This window comes from Vulpes lagopus, chromosome 8 (assembly GCF_018345385.1).
Source record: "Vulpes lagopus strain Blue_001 chromosome 8, ASM1834538v1, whole genome shotgun sequence".
Taxonomy (NCBI): domain Eukaryota; kingdom Metazoa; phylum Chordata; class Mammalia; order Carnivora; family Canidae; genus Vulpes; species Vulpes lagopus.
The window spans coordinates 90,669,622-90,694,794 of record NC_054831.1 but is presented as its reverse complement, the minus strand read 5'-3'; the positions used below and the strand labels follow the sequence as shown (position 1 = coordinate 90,694,794).

At 44.4% G+C, this 25,173-nt stretch overlaps 1 protein-coding gene across 5 annotated transcripts in view; it reads left to right on the top strand.

The window, feature by feature from the left end:
* The window catches only part of PPP2R2B (protein phosphatase 2 regulatory subunit Bbeta), a 448,486-nt gene that overhangs the window by 162,658 nt on the left and 260,655 nt on the right, over positions 1 to 25,173 (top strand). The window contains exons 1-2 of one of the 5 annotated variants that reach the window (XM_041767144.1): positions 13,676 to 13,792; positions 14,320 to 14,513. The exons of 2 other annotated variants lie outside the window; for them this stretch is intronic. In XM_041767144.1, coding sequence (XP_041623078.1) covers positions 14,444 to 14,513 — 70 coding nt within the window. In that variant the 5' untranslated portion in view covers positions 13,676 to 13,792; positions 14,320 to 14,443. Of the gene's footprint in view, positions 1 to 13,675; positions 13,793 to 13,882; positions 14,067 to 14,319; positions 14,514 to 25,173 lie in introns of those variants that run through there. 2 more of the 5 variants (XM_041767146.1, XM_041767141.1) reach the window with 2 other exon arrangements.

The window sequence follows — 25,173 nt, the reverse complement described above, 5'->3', positions numbered from 1 at the left end:
CCCAAGGCAAGTATCAGAGAAGAGACTTGGCCACAGTTCTGGAACTGGTGAAAAGACATCACAAATGGCTCTTTGCATTCTATCACGTTCCCTCTAAGCAAAGACTTGAGCTACAGTTTGAAGGGTATGTAGGATTTGTATAGGTTGAAAAATAAGCAAAAACTTCTTAGGTAGTAGGAAAAATACAAGAAAATATACGGAAGCAGAAATACACATGACACACAGGAAGTACCAATCTGCTGCAGGCTGGAATCTCTCTGTGAGTAGCCCCCCCCCCCCCCCACCATCCTTCAGGGCAGGGCGGGCTCCATGGATGTGTAACGTGCAGATGCACAGAGCCCCATGCTTGAATCAGTGCTCTGCTGTCAGTCTTGAAGTCCTGAATACTTTTCCAACAAAGGACCCCATGTTTCTATTTTGGATTGGGCCCACAAATTATGTAGCTAGTCCTGCTTCAGACCTCAGAACCGGTGTTTTAATTGTCCATTTTACATTTGGGGGCTGCTCTCAGCTAGGTGCCTTTAAACTCTCGCATTGTGGTTAGTCAACCCTGGATTAGTCTTATTTGCACGTGAATTTCAGCATTTATCTCTGCAATCCAGCTGTGTTGTTACCAAGGCCTAAGAAGCCTGGTGCTGAGCACATAGTAGGCAGGTAGAAAATGTTTGATGTTGAATGAACATATGCCTCCCTGATGAGCCCACTGACATAAACAGTGTGATACTCCCTTGTAATGAAATCCTGGCTTTGAGTGCACCTAAGAAAGGGGTGGAGTGGGAGGAGAAGAAGCTGCCAAAATGAGAATGAGAATGACAACTAGAAAAGTGAATAAATCTGGCATCCACGTGGACAAAAACAGAGCATAAAATCCTGACAGTGTGCAGTGCTTCATACTGCTAGCTAACACTGATTGGGTGGGGGTTATGTGCTGCAGGCTGTTGTAAATATTTTATACCTATTAACCCATTTAATATTTATAGCAACCTCATGAAGTAGATACTACTATGATCACTATTTTGCCACTGACATTTAAAGCACACAGTGATTAAGTAAGTTGCCCAAGATTATACTGCTAGGAAATATCAGAGGCAAGTTTTGAACTTAAGCAGTCTGTTTCTCAAAAATCATGCGTTTGACCATTTGCCTCTTACACTTTGCTGACCCATCTTAGAAAGGAGTCTCACATCTGGCCTTACAGCATTACTATTAAGTGCTATATATGTGAGAGCTATTATTATTCTCCATATAAAAATATGCATGGGAGGTGATGGCACTGTAATTCTAAGCTTATATTTAATTTTGGATCTTTTTTTGGTCCCAGGTTCCTCGGCCCCCCTTTCCTTTTCCTGTGCATGAAATAGACACAGTGAGTCAGCATTTGGAAGCAGAACGTGCTCTAAACTATGTTGTTGTTGTTGTTTTGGGGGGAGAGAGTCCAAACCTTCATCAAACTCTCAAAAGGATCTGTGACTTTGACCCTAAAATGTTAAAGTCACTGCTCAGGGCCCGTGCTCCTTTTCAGATGTAAATTCATAAACTTGGATTATCATACTTTATTCATCCTTATAGCCCTGTCAGATGCCAAATGGAAATTACAGAGGTCTCTATCTGAAACATGTTTAATATCATTATTTTCACTCTGTATTTATCCTATAAATATTTATTGAGCTTTAAAACATATACAGACTTGCTTACAAGTTCAAGGTCCATCTGATTCTTGAATTCGGCTTCTTTGTCTTATCTCATGGCTGTAGTCACGACTAGGGTATTAACCTTGTCTGTGTAACACTTCGAACTTATCAAAATGTTTTCCCACATGATGAACTTAAGTTTATCATGTGATATATCCTGTAGCTTCCCAAAATGCCTATACTTAGAAGTTTTCTTCCAAAGAAGGAGAAAATGGGAGAACGTGGTTGTGGAGGCAGAGGGTGATAACTGCTGCTTCTCTACATGAGCATAAAGGCTTTCTTCTCAGACTTCTGTGGCTGAGGTTCATAAGGACTGATGCAACCTCTCCTGCAGCTCCACCTGGCCCACCTTTTCAGGCTGGAAAAATGGAGACGATGAGAATGAAGGAGAGCATGGAGCCTTTAGGGATGGCCCCCATGACTTTTGGAAGACAGTAATAGTAAATTCTCCCCTTCATAGTGACCTCAGAGCTCTAGAGAGTGAAGCCAACTTAATTTCCAACAACTTTTCTGTTCACCCTCTTAAGACAAAGCGGTATGTTGAGGAGAAAAGTTAAGAAGAGTCGTTGTAGAGGGATAAGCAGGGGAGCCAGGACACCAGGGTCCATGTTCTCAGTCTGTTGCTGGGGGAATCTGGGCAATTTGTTCTTTGCGCAAGGCTTCAGTTTTCTCTTCAGCAAAATGGTAGCCTAGACCTAATGATCTGTAAGCTACCTTTAATACGAGACTTGCTTGGTAGTTGTTTAGTCTTATCTACCATTAACCAAACTAAAAAGTTTAAGAGCAGAGTTCCCAAGACTGTCCTCACTTCTGACATCAACTGAGAATTGGGGGGGGGGGGGGGTCCAAAACTATCCTCGGTTTTAATAATTTGCTAGGATTCACAGAACTCACAAAAAGCTATTATATTTTGGTTGCAATTTATAATAAGGAAGGGATACAGGTTAAAAGTAGCCATGGAGGGCACCTGGGAGGCTCAGTGGTTGAGCATCTGCCTTTGGCTCAGGTCTGGGGTTTGAGTCCCACATCGGACTCCCCACGGGGAGCCTGCTTCTCCCTCTGCCTATGGCTCTGCCTCTCTCTCTCTCATAAATAAATAAATTTTAAAAAATCTTTTTTTACAAAGTAGCCAAAGAAGGGGTGCCTGAGTAGCTCAGTCAGTTAAGTATCTGACTGTTGATTTCAGCTCAGGTTGCAACCTCAGGGTTGTGAGATCAAGCCTTGCATCTGGGAGGGGGATGGGGAGGTGGGGGGAGTCTGCTTGCAATTCTCTCACCCTCTCCCTTTACCCCTCGCTACCCCTGCCCTCTCTCTCTCTCTTTTTCAAATAAATAAATAAATCTTAAAAAAAAAAAAAAAGTAGCCAAAGGAACAGATGTATAGATCAGAGTCAGGGAGGGTTCCAAACTGAGTTTGTCTTCAGGGCACACACATTAACCCCTCTCCACTGATGTATGATAACACATACAGAGTACTGCTAACCAGAGAAGCTTAACTAAGCCCGGTGTTCAGAGGTTTTATTGGAGTCAATTACGTAAGCATGATTGATTGATTAATCGATTGCCCATATGGTTGAACTCCATCACCAGGTCAACCAACAGCTCATGACCCAAATCCTCCACCCTAAATCACATGGTCTTTCTGGTGTGGCCAGTCCCCGCAGTTACACTGTTGAATGTGGCAACCTCTGCCCTAAACAAAGACATGGCTATCAGGTCTGACATACATTACTGCCCAGAAGCCTAGGGCAAAAGCCAGGCCTCTCTTTGGGCAAGGCCAAAATTTTTACTATATAAGCTTCCTAGATTTATTGTTCATTAAGATTCCCTCCTGATAGACTTTCACTATTACGCAAACACACATTGACTCTTCCATTCTTTCAACAAGGCTTTAGAGTAACCAGTCTGTGCCAGGCACTGTTATAGGTGCCAGATATAGAGCAAGGAACAAAAACATTCCTGTCTCCCTGGAAATTAGGTTCTACCGACCTAATAACCAAAGCCAAATAAATAGGAACTATCAGGCAGCAGTACAGGGGTGGAGAATGCTGGGAACAAGGGGTGCTATTTTATTTTCTGTGATCAAAGAAAAAAAGGTATCTCACAAAAATGATAACTGGAGTAGACCCCAGAATGAAGCCAAACACTGAGCTCTGCTGTTGTTTGAAGGCAGGCACTTAGCACAGAGGGAACAGCAGATGCGGGGGGGGGGGGGGGGGCGGCCTGGGATGGGTGTGCTCTTCCTAGTGTGTCCCATAAACAATAAGGATGCCACTGTGTCTATGAGCGAAGGGAGTTGAAAGAAGAGTTGGTGGTGCTTCAGGTAAGGAGCAGAAAGAAAAAAAATGACAGAGCTGGAGCTGGAGCCAAATCTTTCCAGCATTTTAAGAAAGTTTTACTTTGAATGTGTAGGAAGCCAATAAAGGGCTTTGAGCAGAAAAGTGACATGAAGTGATTTGCATTTAAAAGGACCATTCTGCTTGCTGCATAGAAACCATTCTGTAGGGGGCGAAGGAGGGATCACAGGCTCCTCAGAGTCTTGAAACAGTCATGGTGATCTTAGATGGTAGCTGGCACTTGGTAGCAGCAGCGGAGGTGGTGAGAAGTGGTTGGGTTCTGGATGAATTCTGAAGTTGGAGCTGGCAGGATCTGTTGATGGACTGGAAGGAGGTGGGAAATGAGAGAGGAACCAAGCAACAGGAAGGCGGAGCGCGTATGGGGGAGTGGGCTCTAGGGATTGAGGTGCCTTGTAGACAGTAAAATGCCATGTCTCCTGTAAGTAATACTAGAGTGTGGTCAGAGGAGAGATTTGTGCTCAAAATCCAAGTGTGGGGTTTAGTCATCGTGTGAGAGCCAAGCTGTGAGACTGGATGAGGTCCCCTGGCATGGGACTGTGGCTAGAGAAATCTAAGAACTTGGAACTCTAGGGTGGGTAGACATTTCAGACATCAAGCAGGGAAGAGGAACCAGCATGTGCCCAGTGGAAGGAGCATGCACCAAGGTAGCAGGAGGGTCAGGAGAGAGTGGCGCCTGGGAAATCAGTAAGGAGAGTGTGTGAGGTAGGAGGAAGTGCTCATGCACACAAAAAACTGTTTACATGTGTGTGTTAGAGCTAATGGTATATCTAATTTACTAAATCTTCAGAAATTGATCTGTTGATCATGTGACCACAAAGTCTTAATCTCTAATTCAGTCTAAAAGAACGAATCATTCTCAGCCAAACTCCTGTCACTGTATCTTTAAATTTCTCCAGCTTTAGTGGCCATAAGAGAGTCCAGATATCCAGCTGTGGAAGTCCTTTTTTCAGCAGTGACATCTGGCAACCTGGCTCCTTCTCCTACCTGGAATTGAAGCCATAGGCTCAAACTAAACAGTTGGCCTCTAAGAGTGATAACTATTACAGTGGCTGAATTACACTTTTCCTGATACCTATTACGGATTGTTAAATGGTGTCATTTTAGCACTTTCAGAAGCTGGTTCTTTTTTCCTCTATTATTTCAGCTTTACACGTTTTAGGGGAAAATGCAGATTGAGTTCATTTGTACTATTACATTTAATATATATGTAAATAGGGATCCCTGGGTGGTGCAGCGGTTTAGCGCCTGCCTTTGGCCCAGGGCGCAATCCTGGAGACCCAGGATCAAATCCCATGTCGGGCTCTGGTGCATGGAGCCTGCTTCTCCCTCTTCCTATGTCTCTGCCTCTCTCTCTCTTTCTCTGTGTGACTATCATAAATAAATAAAAAAAATTAAAAAAATATATATGTAAATATATGTGCATGTGTCTATATCTGTTTTTTTTTTAAGATTTATTTATTCATGAGAGACACAGAGCGAGACAGAGATGTAGGCAGAGGGAGAAGCAGGCTCCCTGTGGGGACCTGAGGACCCCGTAGCCTCTCCCCATGACCCGGGGATCATGAGGATCACGACCTGAGCCAAAGGCAAAGCTCAACCACTGAGCCACCCAGGCACCCCTGTATTTGTTTTCTTATTCAGTCTATTGTTTTAAACATAATTGTGAGGTTCACTGTATTAAGGTTGCTTAGTTTGGTTTTAGTTAGTTTTGGATCTTGTTCAAGTCCTTAGTAGATAAAAATTCCTCTCTGAAAAAGTATGACAAAACACATTATGTGAATGGAATAAACTTTTTTGAAAAGTTTCTCTATAGCAGTGCCATGGCTACTAGACACAGGGGTTATTGAGCCCTAGAAATGTGGCTAGTTCTGAGAGATACTGGACGTTTAAACTACACAGCAGATTTCAGAGATTTGGGGTGAAAGAAAAAGAGTATAAATAGATTGGTAACAATTTTATATTGTTGAACAATTTTATATTTATGTTGAAATCATAATATTTTTGATATATTAAAGAAAATATTTTCTTTCTCCGAAAACTTTTTAAAACATTTAAAAAATATTAAAATTATTTCATCTGTTTTTTTTCACTTGCTAATGTAGTAACTTAAAAATTTTATAATTACAAACATGGCCAGCATTACATTTCTATTGGACAGAGTTTTTGTTCCGTGCATTTGGTAGCATATACATTTGTATCTGTGTCTCAATTTCTTCATGTGCAAAAAATGATTTTTGACCTTTCCAATAAAAGGTTTCATCCAAAAAAAAGTTTCATAACATTAAAAAAAGAAAAAAAACCTTGGGGGCACCTGAGTGGCTCAGTTCTTTAAGTGTCCAACTCTAGATTTCAGCCCAGGTCATGATCTCAGGGTTGTGAGATCGAGCCCTGCTTTGGGGCTCTGCACTAGGCATGGAGTCAACTTAAGATTCTCTTTTTCTCCCTCTCCCTTTGCCCCTCCCCTCAAAAAAATACTTCAAAAATATTCTTATTACAAAAATAAGACATTCTAAATTTTCTTTGACAAAAATATGAACAAAGATAACCACTGAATAGTATTTTTATATATTGATTTTGACATACACACATTTTTTTACACACATTTTTTTAACTGAGAAAAGAGAAACCAGTTTTTTGACTTTTTAATTAAAACAACGTAAGAGAAGCATCTATCCTTGTCATTACATACCTTTATATTTTTTCTGTACTCATATTAGCCTGAAGGACATATCCTACTCCAAGAAGTAACAGTGGCTTCTGATAGCACAGAATTTTTAAAATCCTTAATAACAGCTTTATTGAGATACTATACCATAAAAATTTACTTTTTAAAAGTAGACGATTCAGTGGTGGTTAGTATATTCAGAATTATGCAACTCTTGCCCTTATCTCATTTAGAACTTTTTCATCACTCCAAAAAGAAACCTCCAAATCCATATGCATTCACCTCCATTCCCCCACCCAGCCCCTGGCAAACTAATCTACTTTCTGCTCTATGGATTTGCCCATTCTGAACATTTCATATAAATCATATAATATGTAGTCTTTTGTGACTGGCTTCTTTCACTTAGTATATTTTCTTTTCTTTTCTTTTCTTTTTTTTTTTTTACTTAGTATATTTTCAGGGTTGATCCATGTTGTAGCATGTATCAGTATATCATTCCTTTTTATAGTTGAATGATAATCCATTGTGGATATATCACATTTTATCCATTTATTAGTTGATGAACATTTGGGTTGTTTCCACTTTGGGGCTATTCTGAATAATGCACCATCATGAATATTCATATACAGGTCTTGGCATGAAGATGGGTTTTCAATTCTATTGGGTGTATACCTAGAAGGGAAACTGCTGTGTCATATGCAGTGTTTCACATTTTGAGGAACTGTCAAACTATTCATGGATGGACCATTGTACAACTGCACAAGCAATGTGTAAAGTTCCAATTTTGCCACACCCTCACCAACACAGTAGTAAGTGGTTTTCAACTGAGAGGATAATATTCATTCCTAAGAGAGACAAATTGGAATCTAGTAGTGCATGCTTTCCAAAAAAGAGTGATCTCAACCTACCCCAACACACACACACACACACACACACACACACACACACACACATACAGTGCCAGGCTCCTATTTGTTTGATTTCAGATATATTATTTATCTCTATTACCCTCAGTCAAATGGAGGTAGCAATAGTACTTTCCTTATAAGGGTTGCTGTTAGAATTAAATGAGATAATGCTAGGAAAACCCCTTGCACAGCACCTAGGACATAATATATGCTCAACAAGTGTTAGCTACTAATATTTTATCAATGGCTCAATACCTTCCCATTATATGTACACACCATAATTTGCCTAGCCAGTTATACTGTTGCACATTTGGGTTATTTCTGTTTTTTCATGATTCTAAACAATGCTCTGAGAAATAACCTTATGGCTAAATTTTTGTCTATATCTGCAATGATTTTCTTAGGATAGATTCTGTAAAGTATAATTTCTTGGTACCTCTTAAAGAAATTTGAAAGATATTTCCCCATATATATTCTCATTTAAACTATATGAAATTTTAAGAAATGTAATCAGGAACTAGACAATACCCCTTGAGTATTACCAAAGTGGTTTTGTAAAGCCTCACCTTATACCAAACAAATATAATGCAAATTAAAACTACCTTGAGTAAGATAGCCTAAATTTAACTCTAAAACCACTGAATGAGAAAAGGTACAAGAGGATATTTTCTCTCAGGCTCTTGTATCTAGACTCTTGGATTTTTGTTCCTCTTCTCCCATTGAATCCTAAGGAGACATGTTGGATCCTAAGAGCTATCAATGAAATCAGTGGATGTTGTTTTGCATTTAGGCAAATCCAGGGCAAAAGTAAAGAGAGCTTGAACAGTAGAAAAGGATGATTCATCTAGAATAGGCATGCACCTGACATTCCTCATGTCATCAGGTCCCCTATGGGGCAGTCTCTTCCAGGTCTACCATGGCAATTGCATATCCAGCCTGGCAAGGATCAAACAAAGGCATCAGGTTTCCTGATGGATATGCGAAAGCTTCATGGTCAAGGTAGGATTTTAAGAGTCATTTAGCATAATGGCTCAAGTGTGGTTAGGTGGTGGGATACTTTGGAATTTGACACAGTTTGGGAGATTTAGTGTTGAGAATTGGAAGGAACTTTGCGTAGATTACAGGGGTGAGAAGGAAGATAAATCAGCAAGTATTGCATTTCTACTGGTGTGCTGCTAAATGCTTAACAGTTGGCTCTCAAAGCAAACAAAAAAACCCAAAGCCCTGATTTATGTAGGGTTTCTTTTTAATTTCCATGATATAAATATCCCACCATAGCAGATTTCAGATTTTAAGCTACCAACATGATGTCCCTCACAGCAGAGCTGGAAATAGCTGCGTATAATCGGCACGTTGGGCTCTCAATAGCCAGTACATAGCAGCTCCAGCATACCACTGTTTCTTTGCATAAATTACTGTACTTGGATAATTGAAGGCACATTTTACTGTGTGAAATCCATTAAGTATGCAGGATCTAGATTTAATACAACGTTTGAAGAGCGAGATGTTTTGTTTTCTTTCCCTGGGTTAAATGCCATGTTAAAGGTTCACTCATGTGGGGTATTGCATTTTGTAGTGTGCACAAAAAGGAATGGCAAATCTTGCTAGAAACTCTAGAGGTTGCCCACTAAGCAGTCAACACATAAACCCCCTCAGAGAGATAGTTGTACATTCAGTGCTTAGTGATCCTAGAGAGGGATTTCGTATGATTCTACAACAGAGAAACATGATTAGGTCTGCACGTAAATAGGGTAATCCTAGTTCCACAGGACTTATAAAGGCTTTTTGCAGGATGGTAAAATTTCATGTATCCAGTTTCTAGTTGCTTATTAGGACAGACCTATAGGTAGTAAAACTCGGGTTTCTAAGTCACTTTTATTCACATAGTTGATCCACTTGTGGTACATCTCTCCATTTTTCTACTGGTGGAGACTCACAGGAGCCACGGCTAGGGAGGAGAAATGATGTTTTACCATGAAGCATTTAGCTGTCTCTGAAACCACTCAACAACACTGTCCAGTAGTTTCTATTATTTTCTTCAATTTTGCAAATACAAAGGCCCAGAGGTGTTAAATTACTTGCCAAAGGTCAAACCAGGACTAACACCTAAGGCCTATATTAAGAATCTCCAGGCTGGCTTAGGTCAAAGTTTTTAATAAAATTGTAGATATTTAATGTGTTAATTGGATAGGATGACCTGAAAGATTCCAGTGTAAGCAGCACTAACCTAACTGGGTGAGGGTATGTGACAGTACAGGGGGAAGAGGACCATGACAAAGGTCCACAAAAAAAAAAGGAACGTGTCTACGTGTCATCATACTGAATTGTGTAACTTAAGAAGCCCTGTGTATTTGCCATTGGCCTTTTTGTGTCTCTGTGTGTAAAGTACAGGCCTGAACTTGGTCAGCCTTTCAGAATGTCTTCTGCTGCCCTCTTGATAGTTTATGATTCCCTTTACATAAACTACAAATTAGACACTAAGTTGCATGACAGCAGAAACTGACTATTCACTTTATGCACAGATGTGGCTAAGTCTCCAGTCCTGCCCCACTGCCTGACATTGTAGGTGCTTTAATATTTGTTCATTATTGATAGTGGTACTGATAATATTCAACAAGTAATAGCAGTATAGTCTTTCCAGGATTATTCAATACATTATCTCATTGAATCCTTACAATAACTCCTTGAAGTAGATACTGTTCTCCCTAATTTAGAGGTTTAAAAAATGCCTCAGAGGAACCTTGTAATTTATTCAAGGACCCAGTGATAAGTGTCAGAAAATCAGCTCTGCTTGCTATCAGAGCCTTAGTCCTTAACATTATGCTATAGTCTGTTGATTTATAATGCATCTGTTGTCTTCCTTCCTTCCTTTCTTTCTTTCTTTCTTTCTTTCTTTCTTTCCTTTTTTTTTTTTTTTTCAGAGACAGAGAGGCAGAGACCTAGGCAGAGGGAGAAGCAGGCTCTATGCAAGGAGCCTAATGTGGGACTCGATCCCGGATCCCAGGATCATGCCTTGAGCCAAAGGCAGACAGACGCTCAACCGCTGAGCCACCCAGGCGTCCCACATCTGTTGTATTTCTAAGAAAGCTCATTTTATCAAAATCAGATGATAGAATTTCAGTTCTGTGACGAAAGGGACTCTGTTTTAACTGTATCCCCAACACCAGAACACTTCTTGGCATATTAAGTGCTCAGCAAATAGTTTTGGTACATATGCATACAGGAATGGGTAGGACAATTATTTCAATTGGAATAAAGCTTACAAACTAGAAAACTACTGGCTCACGACAGGTTTTATCGTCGGGCGTGGGAGTTTTTTGGCAAGAATTTTAATAAGGATTGAGCTGCTAAACCTAAATATCACAAATATTTGTTACATTGAACAAATTCAGCAATTTACTCATTCACTGAAGAAATATTTATGTCCATTTACCAAAAATAATTGAGCACCTACTAAGCACCAGCCATTTAGTATCAGAGATATAGTAGCAATGGTTGATAATGATAAGGAGACAACTATTACAAAATGCAGTGAGCCATGAAGAAGACCCCTCCCCCCCAAAAAAAAGATACAGAGACAGAAAATTCCAGAGGAAGACATTGTGTTACAGTCAGGTAATGCCTCAGGGAAGTAGGGACAGTTCAGTTTCCATGCTGCTGAAGAATGCCAAGAACCAGGCACCTGGGTGGCTCAGTGGTTGAACATCTGCCTCCGGCTCAGGTTGTGATTCTGGGGTCCTAGGATTGAGTCCCGCATCAGGTTCCCCATGGGGAGCCTGCTTCTCCCTCTGCCTATGTCTCTGCCCCTCTCTCTGTGTCTCTCATGAATAAAATATTTAAAAAAAAAAAAGAATGCCAAGAACATAAGGAAGGAACACAGGGAATGGCATGTGCACACTTCAAAGGCTTTTAGAAAGAACTTTGTTGGAGCACAGACAGAAGGTCAGCAGGTCTTCTGAGAAATGGTCTATACGGTCCTCTTACCACCACAGGATTGCACAGGGTTCTTTCACCCCCTTACCTCCTTTCTTATATATAACTGAGCCAGCAGCCCTATTTTTCTTGGTCTTGGCACAGGGGTTGCGCCTGTTCCCCATTGCTCATGGTAGAAAAGCTGAAAAAAAAAAAAAGTTGAAACTTTGCAGTCTACTTACCCAGAATGTATCTGTTTTGCCTGTTCTGTTGCATAAATGCAGGAGGGATTTTTGCAGGCAACGTGAAGGGTGAAATTTAGTAAACCCCAGAAACTTGATCTCCAGAGAGCACACCTCCCATTGGTTACAGTGGAAAAATCTCTCAAGCACAGCCTGGCCGGCAGGGTTGGGCCTACCCCATTCATCATGCAGCTCTGTTCCAATCTAGCCCACCTTCCAGGAGGATAAGGGGAGAATTTCCAAACACCATACCTAGGTGTCCCGTCGCAAGTTAAGGTCATTTCCACTGAAAGCAAAATGTCTTCTCACCACTGTGAGAGGGACTTAGCTTATTTCCCCTCTGCCCGCCCCTTCCCCATGATGCTGAACAGCAAGAGGAGCTAAACTGTGTAACTGCAGGTGAGCTGACCGCTGGAGCCCTGGTGACGGACACAGCTGCTCGTGCAGAAGAACCAGCCATGCACCGACACTGAGCAGACTACATTTGTTACCGCAATTTCATTTGTGAAATTCGAACAAACGAGCTTAATTAAGACTTCACCACCAAACGAGAAGATGGAATCTATTGTAAGCTGAACTTCCCTTAAAAATGATATCCAAGAAGATCTCTACAGAAGATTTTGAGTCTCTTCTCCATCAGGCTCCCTGGAGGTGGGGGCGATGCCATATTCTAGCTGCCGGAAGCATCCACTCTTTGTGGAAATCTGATGGCAATTCCCAACCTCCGTTAAAAACTTGTTTTCCTGTTTTTCTGAACTTCCAATACTTTCTAAATTGTGTTAGCTGAAGCATTGTATGTATATAATTAACTCACAGGTCCCTCTGGGCTCATCTAGCTCCACTTGTGGAGCTTAACTGAGCAAGACTGCGCTGATGTCTCTCCCTGCAGTGACACCCACTGCCATGAGTACCTTCTACAAGAGGAGAATGGGGGAAATGGCTTCTCCAGCTTGGCTTTTTAGTGAGTTGGGTAGCTTCATAAAGGATTTTACTGGTTTCATGACACTAGCGATCCACTTTTCTTTCAAATACAGAATCTGCAATTTGGGGGAAACGTGGGGGAAGGGAGGGTGGGAAATTCTGTATTTTCCTCCTGGGTGAAGTAGGGAGGCAGGTCTCTTTTTCGCCTTAATTGGATCTTTGAAATCTCAGGGTAGCAGGGGCCGTCTGTGGGCACAGGGCTCCGGCGTCCCTTCCATGCTGGGAGCAAATGTCAGCGGTTCCTGCAGGGCTGAGTCTTCACGGGCAACACCTGCAGGGGGGCCTGCGGCACTTTGTCCAAAAGAGAGCGCGAAGGGCCAGGGACGGTGGACCTTTTCAGGCCGACTCCGTGCACCAGCTTCCAAACTCAGCCCTCTTGCTTCCCTCTGCGGTGTAGACACAGACGCCCACGGTGAGAAGGGGATGTGGACTCTGCGGTGGAGGAGGCGTGGGTGCTCGCACCAAAGTTCTGGCCCCCGCTCCCCCGGTTCTATTCCTAGCACAGGAGGCTTCAATTAAGCGACGGCGGCAGCCCTTCCTCCCACACCCTCCCCTCCCTGAGGCTTCGAACCCCAGGCCTCGCCGCTGAGCTGGATGGAGGGACCGCGTGCCCCCTACCGGGTGAGCGCAGGGGGCCCGGAGGTGGTGCCCCTGCCCAGCCACGGGGACCTGAAGCGCAGGTGTCCGGATCAAGGCAGCGAGTTAGGGACCCGGGGGCGGGGCGGGGGTGCGGGGCGCGAGTCGGCGGCGCCCGGAGCGCGCGGCCCGGCTGGAGCGCGGCTGGCAGAGCGCGCGGGCCGCGCCCCCGGGACCCTGCCCGCCGGCCGCCGGCGCCCAGGTGCGGGCTCGCGGCTGCGTGCGCCCCACTGCAGCAGGGAGCAGCCGCAGCCTCCGCCGCGGCCACCGGCGCGGCCGGGGAGAGTCCCGGGGCTGCTGACGCGGTGGGGAGGAGCCTCGCCCGTAATGCACCAGCCGCCTCCAGCCTGCTCCTGCAGCAGCGGCGCGGCAGCTGCGAGCGCGCGCGTGTGGGCGTGAGGGTGAGTGCGCTGGCGCCGGCCGCAGCGCCCTGCCCGGCTCCCCGCCGCCGTCCGCGCCCCCGCCCGCGCGAGCCGCCCTCCCGGGGCCCCGGCCGCCCGCTCCCCGCCGGCCCGGCGCGAGCCCGGCCGCTGCCACCGCGCCACCGCAGCTCGGGGCCAGAAAGGCACCATTTTGTCGCGGCCGCCCGCTCGCCCGGGGGGGGAGGGACCTTTTTTGCATTTCGGAGCGGCTGCCAGCGTGGGGAACCTGTTGGGCTTCTCCCCAAGCCCGCTGGTGAGCGCCTGGCGGGCGGCGGGCGGCGGGCGGCGGGCGGCGGGCGGCGGGCGGGCCGGACCCCTCGGGGCTCGGCGCATCCCGGCCCCCGGCGGCCGCGGAGCGGGGCGCAGCATCCTCGCCGGGGACTGGAGCCGGAGTGAGCGCACCGCGGGAGGAGCCGCCGCAGCCTCGGAGACCCCGAGTGGAGGAGGTGACAGCTCCATTGCCGGGTTTTTATTTTTTTCTCTCCGCCTCCCCGTCTCCTCCTCAGGCTCGGACCATGGTGCAGTCCCTCCGGCTCCCCTGCCCCCCTCTCCAGTGAGACTGGCTGCGGGGAGGGATCATGGATACTTGTCTGCCGGCTTCTGGTTCCCACGCAAGTAAGCCTGCTGTCAATGGAGGAGGACATTGATACCCGCAAAATCAACAGCAGTTTCCTGCGCGACCACAGCTATGCGACCGAAGGTAACGCCAGCCCCGCCGCAGTCCGCCGCTGGGGCCCGGCGCAAGTTGCGGGTCGCTGGGCTCGGCCGGCCGCGGGCGCCGAGCGGCGGAGGCTCCTCCCGGCCCGGGCGCGGGGCCGGGGCGGGGGCTCGGCCCGCGGGGGCAGCGGCCGGGGCGCCCCACACCCACCCGGGCTCCGCGAGGCGAGCCCGGCGTTCAGCAGCAGGTGGACCCGGCGCCCACGGGAGTTAAAATGGCCCTCGGGGATCGGGCTTTGCAGGGTGGGGCTCCCGGCCGGGGAAATGACCGCCCCCTCCCCCGAGGGCAGACGCCCCCTCCCGCGAGCTGTTTGCCGAGGTCTGGGTGGGGAGGTAGGAAGGGGCCCGGAGGACCGCGGATGGGGGGGCCTCCCCTCCCTGAGCGGAATGATGCCGCGTCCCGGGGGCTGCAGGGAGGGCATGGATGGCTTCGTCTCCTGCCGGCCCGTGTCTGCGGCCAGGTTACCTGCTCAGACAATCGGAGCCCCGAAGGGCCCTCCCTCGGCAGAAGGGCAAGCCCCTCTCCCCTTGGCAGCGCATGAGCAAGAAATAAAAAGGTAGCCGGGGAGACGGCGTTCCAGCAGCGAGCGAACCAGTCTGACACGTGGGGCGAGCAATGCGATCAGTGGGGCCTTTAAAATCACCATTATGAATTCTGCAGCAGTAGTTTCTGCTGAATCAACAGCCAGCAGAAAGCAAGAGGGTTCAGTAGGCTGGGCTTTGCCGAGAGGTGAAATTGTCGAGGCTCTCTCTTGTTCTGACGTTAGCAGGCAGGCAGGGAAGTCAGCAGGTGGAATCACATTCTGCCTTTTGTGTGTGAATAGAGAGTAAGAGGCATTTTTTTTTTTCAAATGCCAAAACTTTTGCATTTTTGCCTTCATTTTCTACCTGTAGGCCCTTACCCTTAAGCCCGCATAGAAAGTGTTGCATTATCACGTTGTAATATCCACGTGAGTAAATGTGTGTGAAAATGCCTTAGGAAAACACAGCAAGGTGTGTTCGTTTAGGACGATTCTTGTTATTGATGGGACACTAATATTTCTATAGTATGTAATCAAACCAAGACTCCCAGAAAAATGCGATGGGTTTGGCAAGGTAGTAAAAGAGTTCAAACTCTGAAAGAAATAGAAAGATACAATTGTGGGGGGCAAAGGTAGCGTCTTCTATAAACGTCCCAGTAAGTTTTAGGTTAAAAAAAAAATGCCTAGTGAATATATTGAAAATATATTCTTCATTCATCATCATTTTTGGAGAGCATCCAGCCTAATATGTCCATGGTGCTAGACAGATTAAGCAGACTTGTATGAGCTCTGGCGTTCAGGAGCTTAGAGGTGGCTTTTAAGAGATGTTCAGCGTGTCCCTCCCCCATACAGGCACACCATACTTGCCTATTCTTTTCATTTGCAGGATGACAGGGTGGTGATAAGATGTTCTTTCTCAGTCTCAAGTGCTTTGTCACTGACTCAGTCACCAGGTAGATTATGACTACCTGTGTAGTCTCTGTGTCTGAGCATGTCATCCAAGAGAGAAGTTGGCCTTAGGTCTATTGGTTTTTCCGGGTGATACTTCTTTCTGTTTGTGACAACAAAGAAAGAGGGCTGCCTTCGTGTTTTCTTCTAGATTGCATTATGCCTCCAAGCGCAGGCACAGGAAACTTACTGAGCTGGGAAGATGGGCAAATTGGGGCCGTGTGTATAGGGGTATCATCTCTAGAATGAAGAAATGAGTTAAAATGGAATTCCTTAGTGCTTTGGGGACCCCAGGTACTGCACTGATTGTTGTTCCTGTTTTATGGCATTTTTATAGACTCTGATTTTGGTTAAAATAACTGGGTTCATGTAGTCAAAAATGAGGCATGAGTTTATAGCAGACAGCTCTATAAAACCTTTCTAAAGAGTCAGCCTCTCAGAACGTTCTGTCTCTCATACACACACACACACACCATGCCGAAAACAAAACAAAACCTTTATTTCTTAGTATGCCTTCAAGTTTCTTTACCTGATCTTATTGAAAGTCTGGGAAGAAGGAAAAAAAAATGGAACTTGGACAATGTAAATAGCAGAAGTTGGGTAGAGCTGGAAGTTCTCTATGCTCTTAATTTGTTCATTTTAGGGAACATTCATGCAGTGGTGCTGGCCAGAAGGGCAAGAGTCCATCCTCTCTCTTCTGATGAATACCTTGGAAGTGCTGAGTATACCTTGAAAGATCACTAGATTGAAATATTATTTGTTAAAATCCTTTCTGTTGAGGGCTTGCCTCAAAAGTACCCTTCTCCTTTATTCACTTAAATCTACTTTCTCTTAAATCTGACAGTAGTGTCTAGGTACTTCTACAGATTTTGCTTTGCTTTTTGCCTTCCTTGATCTTTCGGCATTCTCCTACCTGGCCAGTTATGTCAAGGTTGTTGTTTTCTCCCTCCCACCCCTTCCCTTTCACTCTCTCTCCAAAATCTCCTTCACATTTATCTCTGAGTTTTTCTTTGCTTTGCTCAGATCATTCCACACTGCAGTATTCTATTTAAAGCTGAAAGGTTTTTGCTGTGTAGTTAGTGTGAAGGACTCTAAGCTCAATTTGCATTGTAAGTGGTAGCTGCAGGCAAGTTCAGCCAGCTAAGAGCAATGCAAATGCTAAAGGACACTTTTACCCAAGCTCTTCTCTTATTTTCTCTCCCTCTGCCCTCTCCCTTCTTCTCTCCCTTCACACTACCCCCTCCCTCTCTCCCTCCCTCCCTTTCCCTACCCCCCACCCCCCACCACGGGGAAGGAAAAAGGATGCATGATGTATATTTATTGAAGACATTTCCTATGACTCCTCTTTTTTTTTCTGAGCATCAAACTCACCGCCCTCCTCGATCTTTCCGTATCTTTTTCCCCTTTTTAAAGTTACCATCTTTGAGCATCTTCTATTTTCCATGTACTGGCTGAGCTTTTGAAATATAGCACTTCAGTATCTCCAAGTCCTGCTAAGTGGATGCTATTAACATTTTCAAATAAGGAAACTGGGCAACTGAAGGCCAGGGATGTTATTAATTTGTGAGGGTTACACAGATGAGGGTAATGCTTGCCTTCAGACTCAAGACTGTGGGAAATGAGTACCCTTCCACTAAGAAATTCTGCACTGCCTCATTTTCTATCCTTCAACCATTAGCTCCTGTAAGGAGGAAGACCACTGTGGTTTTATCTTTGTGTGTAAATTGTATTCCCATCTGAGGTAAAATTCTTGGCAGGGATCATTTGAACATGATGTGTATGTGGGATTACATATGACAAAAAATGGGGTTGGAACAAATACAGAAATAAAGTAACACAATGCTTGTACCGGATTTTTCAGATATGGAACTCTGGGGATCCTAACCAAGGCTGCATCTCTCAAATCTCTCTGATCTATATGTGGATTTCATTCTTTATTTCAGACTTGGTAGAACGGACTAAACCCCTCTCTCCATTAGAGCAGCTTGAGAGTTTTCTGTGTTAATCTTCCTACTCTTAAACAGGACCACAGACAGAATAAATTTTTTTTTTCGAGCTGACTTTACAGGAATGACAATCTGGTTAGAAGAGGAAGTCAGAGAATATGTTTTAAAAGAACTACTCTGGGGGCACCTGGGTGGCTCAGTGGTTGAGCATCTGCCTTTGGCTCAGGTTGTGATCCGGGGGTCCTGGGAGCGGGAGGTCCCGGGATCTCCCACAGGGAGCCTGCCTCTCCCTCTTTCTGTGTCTCTGCCTCTCTCTTTGTGTCTCTCATGAATAAATAAATAAAATCTTTTTTAAAAAATGAAAGAACTATTCTGTTCTCAGTTTCCTTAGTTGTAAAATGGGAATAACAATAGAACCTCTGCCATAGAGGGGAAAAAATTAATACAGGAAAAGTACTCAAGACAGTGCCTGATACAAAGCTATACCTTGGTAAAATGTCCTCAGTACCTTATAGGTACATTTGCATAACACACACCCATTTTCTTTGGATTGTGTGTTGATTCTGGATGGTCTTGAGGGGAATGGCTAGTGGAGATGGGAGAGAAGTCTCTAAAACCCACCAGTCTCTTCTCAGCTGGAACACCAGCAGTGGATCTTACCACATAGTTATTTGCTTTAATGTTCTTGGTGGTTATATTCTGGCAGTAAGTAAGTTCTACTTTCTCGCAAGTATCTTTAAAAACCTATACTGTTTACACATTTTAAAGGAAGAACGAATTTATTTATTCCATGTATTATGATTATTATTATGTAATTATTGATTCATTCCGCCTTTAATTCCTTCCACAAATATTAGTTGACTTTCTGCAGAGGTGATCCAGCATGGTCCAATAATACGGACATGGTATCAGGCTGGCACAGGAGGTGGACATTAAATAATTTTGCAAATAAACATATAATTACCAATTGTGACAAGTGACATTCAGGAAGAGTGCAAGATGCCTCAAGATCATATATAAGGCAGGAAGGTGGATCTAATTTAGTTGGGGGTGCAGCCTGTAAGAGTAAGTTTTAAGTTGAGAACTAAAGGATCAGTCAGGAATAAACAAGAGGTAAAGACAATTCAGGTAGAGGGGACAATAGGTACAAAGCCCAGAGATACGAAATAGTCTGACTGATCTGAAGAATAGAAAGCTGCCTGTGCTAGACTATAAGGAACAAGAGGAAGAAGGATGACAATGAGACCAGCACCTGCAGTTTACTTTGGAATGTACCAAAACCAGGAAAGATTCATGCGAGGATAGACGGATGGATGAATGGATAGATACACACACGATAAAGCAAGGCCCATCAATGGGTAATCACTGCAATTTTTTTCCATTTTGATTTCTGTTTAAAAATTTTTATAATAAAATGTTACAAAAGAGAGACTGGAGAAGTATTCAGAGACCAGATCATGTGTAGCCTTGACCATAAGGAGTTTGGACTTTATCCAAAGATGGATGGAAAGCCATTAAAGGATTTTGATCAGGGGGGAAATCTGATCAGGTTTTTTTTTTTTTTTTTTTTTTTTTTTTTTTTTTTTTTTTTAGAGCTCAATCTTTCTGCTATGCAGGGTGGGGTCGGAGGGCTAGGGAGGAAAGGAATAGGAGCAAAAAGGGAATAGTTAGGATGCCACAGCTGTACTCTAGGATGGCGGCAACAGTAGAGATGGAGAGAATTAGGTGACTCCTCTGATACATCGTAGAAGAGGAATGGGTGGGATTTGCTTGGTGTGACAGATTGGGCAGAGATACAGAGAAGTAGATGGAGGTAAGTATCAAGGACGACTCCCAGGGCTTTGTTGTGAGACTGATACATAATGGAACTTTTCACTGACTCTGGAGAAAGACTTTGGAAGTTGATTAATTTGAGGGGTGTGTGAGACATTTAGCCTCACAGCAAGATCCTCAAGCAGTTAGCTATCTGGGTCTGAAGCTCAGAAGCAAGAAAGGGACTAGATGTATAATTTGGGATGTTGGCAGCATATTAAAAGTATTTAAAACCATGTGAATAGATGGGATGCCTGGGAGAAGAGCACTCTAAGGCAGAATTTGAGCCAGCAAGGAAACTTATCTTGGCTTGGTATAAAAAGATTATAACAAAAAGGACCCCACAATGGAATGCCTTGGTGTAAACATAACTAACCACACGCTGAAATTATTCAACACTATATGGCCTTTTTCAACAATATGATAGAATAAGAAGGGTCCAGTCTTGCGTGAATTGAGTGTTAGAGGGTCTCCAAACTTGAGTGAGATCTGTGTGATCTCTGAAATGTGACAGCTTTCTAGGGGCACCAGAATAAAAGTGAGAAAGTAGAAGTCTCTGCTTCCTCCACCCCACCCCCTTTTCACACACAATCTAGAGGAATCCAAGATGAATAAAGCTAGGAAGGTACATGAAAATGGCTTTTGATATGAAGGTGCTGGGAAGGCACTAGAAAAATAAAAGGAGGTGGTGTCATATGATGGAGAGCTGCCTTGTAGTTCTTTAAGTTGCTTTGATATTTGTATGCAAATGCCACATCAGAATAGTACTTCCAATGCATATGGATGAATGTTTGAGTTCTCTGCCATTCTTGGAAAAATCTGAAATGGAAGGTGGAAGGAAGCTGCCTTACACTATTGTAAATGACCTTTCTGGGGATGGGAAATGTTCTGCTACCAAACATAATAACCAGAGTGCATTGAAAATCACTAGCAAGTATTCATTATTAGCATCCAGGTCCCCAGGGGCAATCTCAAGCCCTTTATGAGGGCTGGTCAGAAATGTGCCAATGAACCTGGGGTGAATAACATTAGGCCAGTCCTGTCAAAATATTGGTAATGCTCAATGAAAAGAGCACAGCTGTAGACTGACATTCCTAGACTCTGGCATTTGCATTTATGAAGAAACTAAAGGTCCAATATCAGCAGTTAGCTGAGGGAAGGGAACTGAGGTTTCTCAAGTATTGTCTAGTCCACATGTTTTCCTAGGTGTTTCACATATGTTTACTCATTTAATCTCTTTCAACAACTGTGAGCAAACGGTTTCATTAGTCTCATTTTTCAGACTGAGAAATTTCGAGCTTTGGAAAAGCAAAGAAACTTATGTAAGTTCACATACTTGTAAGTGGTAGAACCAGATTGGAAGCCATGACTCCCTGGACCCGAGGCATATGCTCTTTGCCCACCCCTGCTGCCTCAGGTCAGGATTTGGTGGGGGGGGGGGGGATGGAATGCAGGATATAGTCTCTGTTTTGCATATATCTCCATGGTGCACATTCAGTGCTGCTGGACTGTCTTATTCCATCTTTCTAGAAGGGCAGTGCACAAGTCTGGGCCTTCATCATTGTCCCACAGGAAGGAAATTGAACTCCTCCACCCAATGCCAGAGTCCTCAGTTGACCTTCTCTTCCAGATGTATTTTACTCTATAAGGAAAGAAGGAAACTATTTATGGGATTGAGCAAATTGTGAGAATTAGCTGGGTTTTTAGATGCTTGTCCATGTCCCCCTGCCCTTAGCTTAGGATGTTAATGGTGCAGTTCCCCGGCTGTGCTGGGATGGCTCCCTGGGATCTTCTGGACACCCGTTCTCCGGAGCTGGTAACAATTCCTATAGTTGGCTCAGAAGGAATGGATAGAGACAGCTGTGTGATGGCAGTTGTCCTTTGCGTACAAATGCGAAGGTGCGTGAGGCCTCGTTTTGGCCAGAGAGACTTGCCCATGCTGTTCGCCTCATCCCCCATTAAGGAGATTGCTTTCCCCAAACTTGTCATCTTTACCACCAATTTGCCTTCTTTTGCCTTTCCAGTAGAATGCTAGAATGAGGCTGAAAATCAGAGCAGACCAGAGCTGATGTAACTATCTCTTTATAAGACCATTGGGAACTGTGTCTTAAATAACCCAGGAACCCTTGAATTCTTATGCTCTAAGTTCACTGTGGAAAGAGTGGGAAGTGATGATGGTAAGATCTGTATGTGTGAAATCCACAGAAAACTAATTAGTATTAATTTTGGAGACGGGGTCATGGTAACGGAAAGTGGTAAGTGGATAGAGGGGGATGTCAGACTCTCAGTTCTGTGCTTTAGAAGAAAGAGACCTGATTGCTTACAGCAAATGTAGGGAAATGAAGGGAACTCTGGATAAGGAGCAAGAAGAGTACATGGGATCTCAGGGTCTAGAGGGACCCTGAAGGGTAGTATTTTAACCCAAGACAGGTGAGATCTGCTAGTAGGAGGGTGCCAAAGAGTACCTTACCTGTGCTGGGCTTGATGCAGGGGGACTGGCAGCCTCGTCCTCCACATGCATTGCCAATTCCACTGCTGTGAATCCACGAGGTAATGAATCCGAAGTCATCACAGAATGGCAGGCATCCTCCTCCACTTCGTGTAGGGGACTCATCTTTGTGACACTCAGCAGATACCCAAAGGTGCAGAGGGTAGACAAGCTGCAGACAGCTCTCATGGAGAATGCTGCAGCAAGGTGCTGAGCACTCCCAGGTGGTCTAAAGGACAAAACTTGGATCCTCAAGTACAAAATATCACCAGAAGGTGTTGTAACCAAAGAGTAGAGCTTTACAAGAACCTTGAGGAGAGTAACATTGCTCATGTAACTTTGTAGAAGTCAAGTGGGGGCTGGGGACACCCAAGTTAGGAGGTTAAGAGGTCGGTTGGTTCATTATAGTTGTATTGCTGTCATTGACATTCTCCTCTATCAAATAATAACGTGTCTTCTTGACACTTGAACGGATTCAACCATTACAGAAGAAGACAAAACAGGGGCACGTGACTGGCTCAGTCAGTAGAGCATGTGACTCTTGATCTCAGGATTATAAGTTTGAGCCCCACGTTGGATGTAGAGATTACTTAAAAATTTTTAAAACTCTTAAAAAAAAAAAAGAAATAGACATAGTCAAGCATGAATTACCCTCTATCCCTACATTCATCCCACTTTCCTGCCCAGAGTTAGCACTGTCATTTGGATGTACTTTGATACATTTAAATATACATGTACACGGGCAGCCCGGGTGGCTCAGCGGTTTAGTGCCACCTTCAGCCCAGGATGTGATCCTGGAGACCTGGGATCGAGTCCCACGTTGGGCTCCCTGCATGGAGCCTGCTTCTCCCTCTGCCTGTATCTCTGCCTCTCTCTCTCTGCCTCTCTCTCTCTGTGTCTCTCATGAATAAATAAATAAGATCTTTAAAAAATAAATAAATATACATGTACACGTGTACATCGTGGGAGGGATTGTTTGCATGATTGAGTGTATACTGCTTGTTTTGTTTGTACTTTGTTTTTTCCTCCCACTCAGCAATCTTGAAAGATCATTACATGTCAGGACACCTACACCTGCCTTGTTCTTTTTAATGGCTGCATAATGCACTGTGGTATGACTGTATCATGGTTTATTTAGTAGTTCCTTGTACATGGATGGAAAGCTATTTCTGGCTTTTTTTTTTATACTAAATATGATGCTGTGGTGAACTATCTATCTATCATTTGTGTTCAGAAGTTCTCCTTCCTGATTTTACCACCTTTAAAACCAAGAGGCTAATTCCTGTTTCTCAGCAAAGAGGCAAGAAGGACTCTTTGGTCCTTTACTTCTTTAATAAACCTTGGATAAGTCATGTAACTGCATGAGCTTGCATTTCCTAATGTAGAATATGGGCACACCTGGCATATCTACTTATCTGTGCAAAGCACTGTATGTCCTATGACCATTTTGAATTCAAGTGTTCATAAAGAACAAGGTTGATTGGTAGCAATTGTGGAAGGCTTGCTATGTGCCCGGAACAAACTTTGAGTTTTGAAGATTTTTCTTATTTAGTCCTCGAAACTCTAGAGGTCAATGCTGTCCTTATCCCCCATGAAGTGAAAAGTTGAAGCAAAAATGAGATTATTACTTGTCCAAGGTCACCTGCCAGTAAGTGGCGGAACAGAAGTCATTTCAGGGTTTGACAGTGTAGTATATGGACACGCCTGCTTAATACAGAAGTTGTGATGTTGACACGGGGAAAAGATTATTCATTTTTCTACAGAAAGGTGATTTTGAATCAATGCCAATACAAAAGGCCTAATTTTTATCAAAATTTAAAAAATGAACAGAGGGAACCTTCGAAGAGGATGAAGCATTGTATCCAGTGAGGTAGAATGCACACGAGAAGACCTGGGTGCTATTCCCAGTCCCACCATCATAATTAGGTACTTTTGCTCTGTGGGCTTCAGTATCCTAATCTTCTAAAATGAGGCTAACGATGGGGGGAGGGGTGGCATTCTCTTTCTCTAGATTTTTCTGGCTCTAAGTTTCTTTGATGCCCTATGTCTGTATTTGATGTGCTGTGTCGTTTAGACCTCTTTAGTCTATTGTGACATTGTGCTCATAGGTGAGCATGGGGGACACAGGCATTGGCTTTAAATGGCCCCACAACTCCAGGCTTGGCTATAGGAACCAATGGGTCAGATCATCCTTCTGGCAAGAAGTCTCTGGTGCAGCCAAGAGGTGGAGCCAGAAAGGGAAGCATCTCTTTGCCAAAAGCTGCTGCAGATGGAGGAGCCAGTCTGTCTGGGCGGCCCATGACTTTGAGAGGAGCCATTTGGCAAAGTTGTTGGCAGGAGCTGCCTTGCAGCGTGAATGCTGGAGACTGTCCTGGCTGGAGTGAATCAGGGATGCAGCAAAGGTGCCTGGTGGAACAAATAACCATCTGGTGAGCAGGGTGCTGCTCATCTTGCCACACTGACAGCAAAGAGCGAGTGCCAATCGGTGAGGCTGGGCTCTCCATGCCACGATCTGACAGGCACAATAAAATGTCTCCCCTGCTGTTGTACACTCCTTGGAGGGGGTTGTAAATCCCATGTGAACGTCTTCGTGTGGAAATCGGGAAGGCTCTAGTTTCTTCCACTATTAGAGGAAAGAAAATTCACAAAGTCAAACAAAATATACTTACTATATTTGTTGCCAGCTGCTGTGTTGGTTATGCTGGTGACTGAGGTGAATGAAGTAAAAATTTCTGTTGTATTTGAGCAGATGATATTCTGTCCTGCTCAAAATACACTTAACCCTCCAAGCCAGCCTTTGTGAGTCTGTGCTGTGCTCGCCTCTCTGTTACATCAGGTGGCTGAGGTGGTGGAGTCAGACCCTGCCTGGTTCTGGAATCACTCCAGCAGTACTAGTTCCATGGTCTTGAACAGGTCACTCTGTCTCTG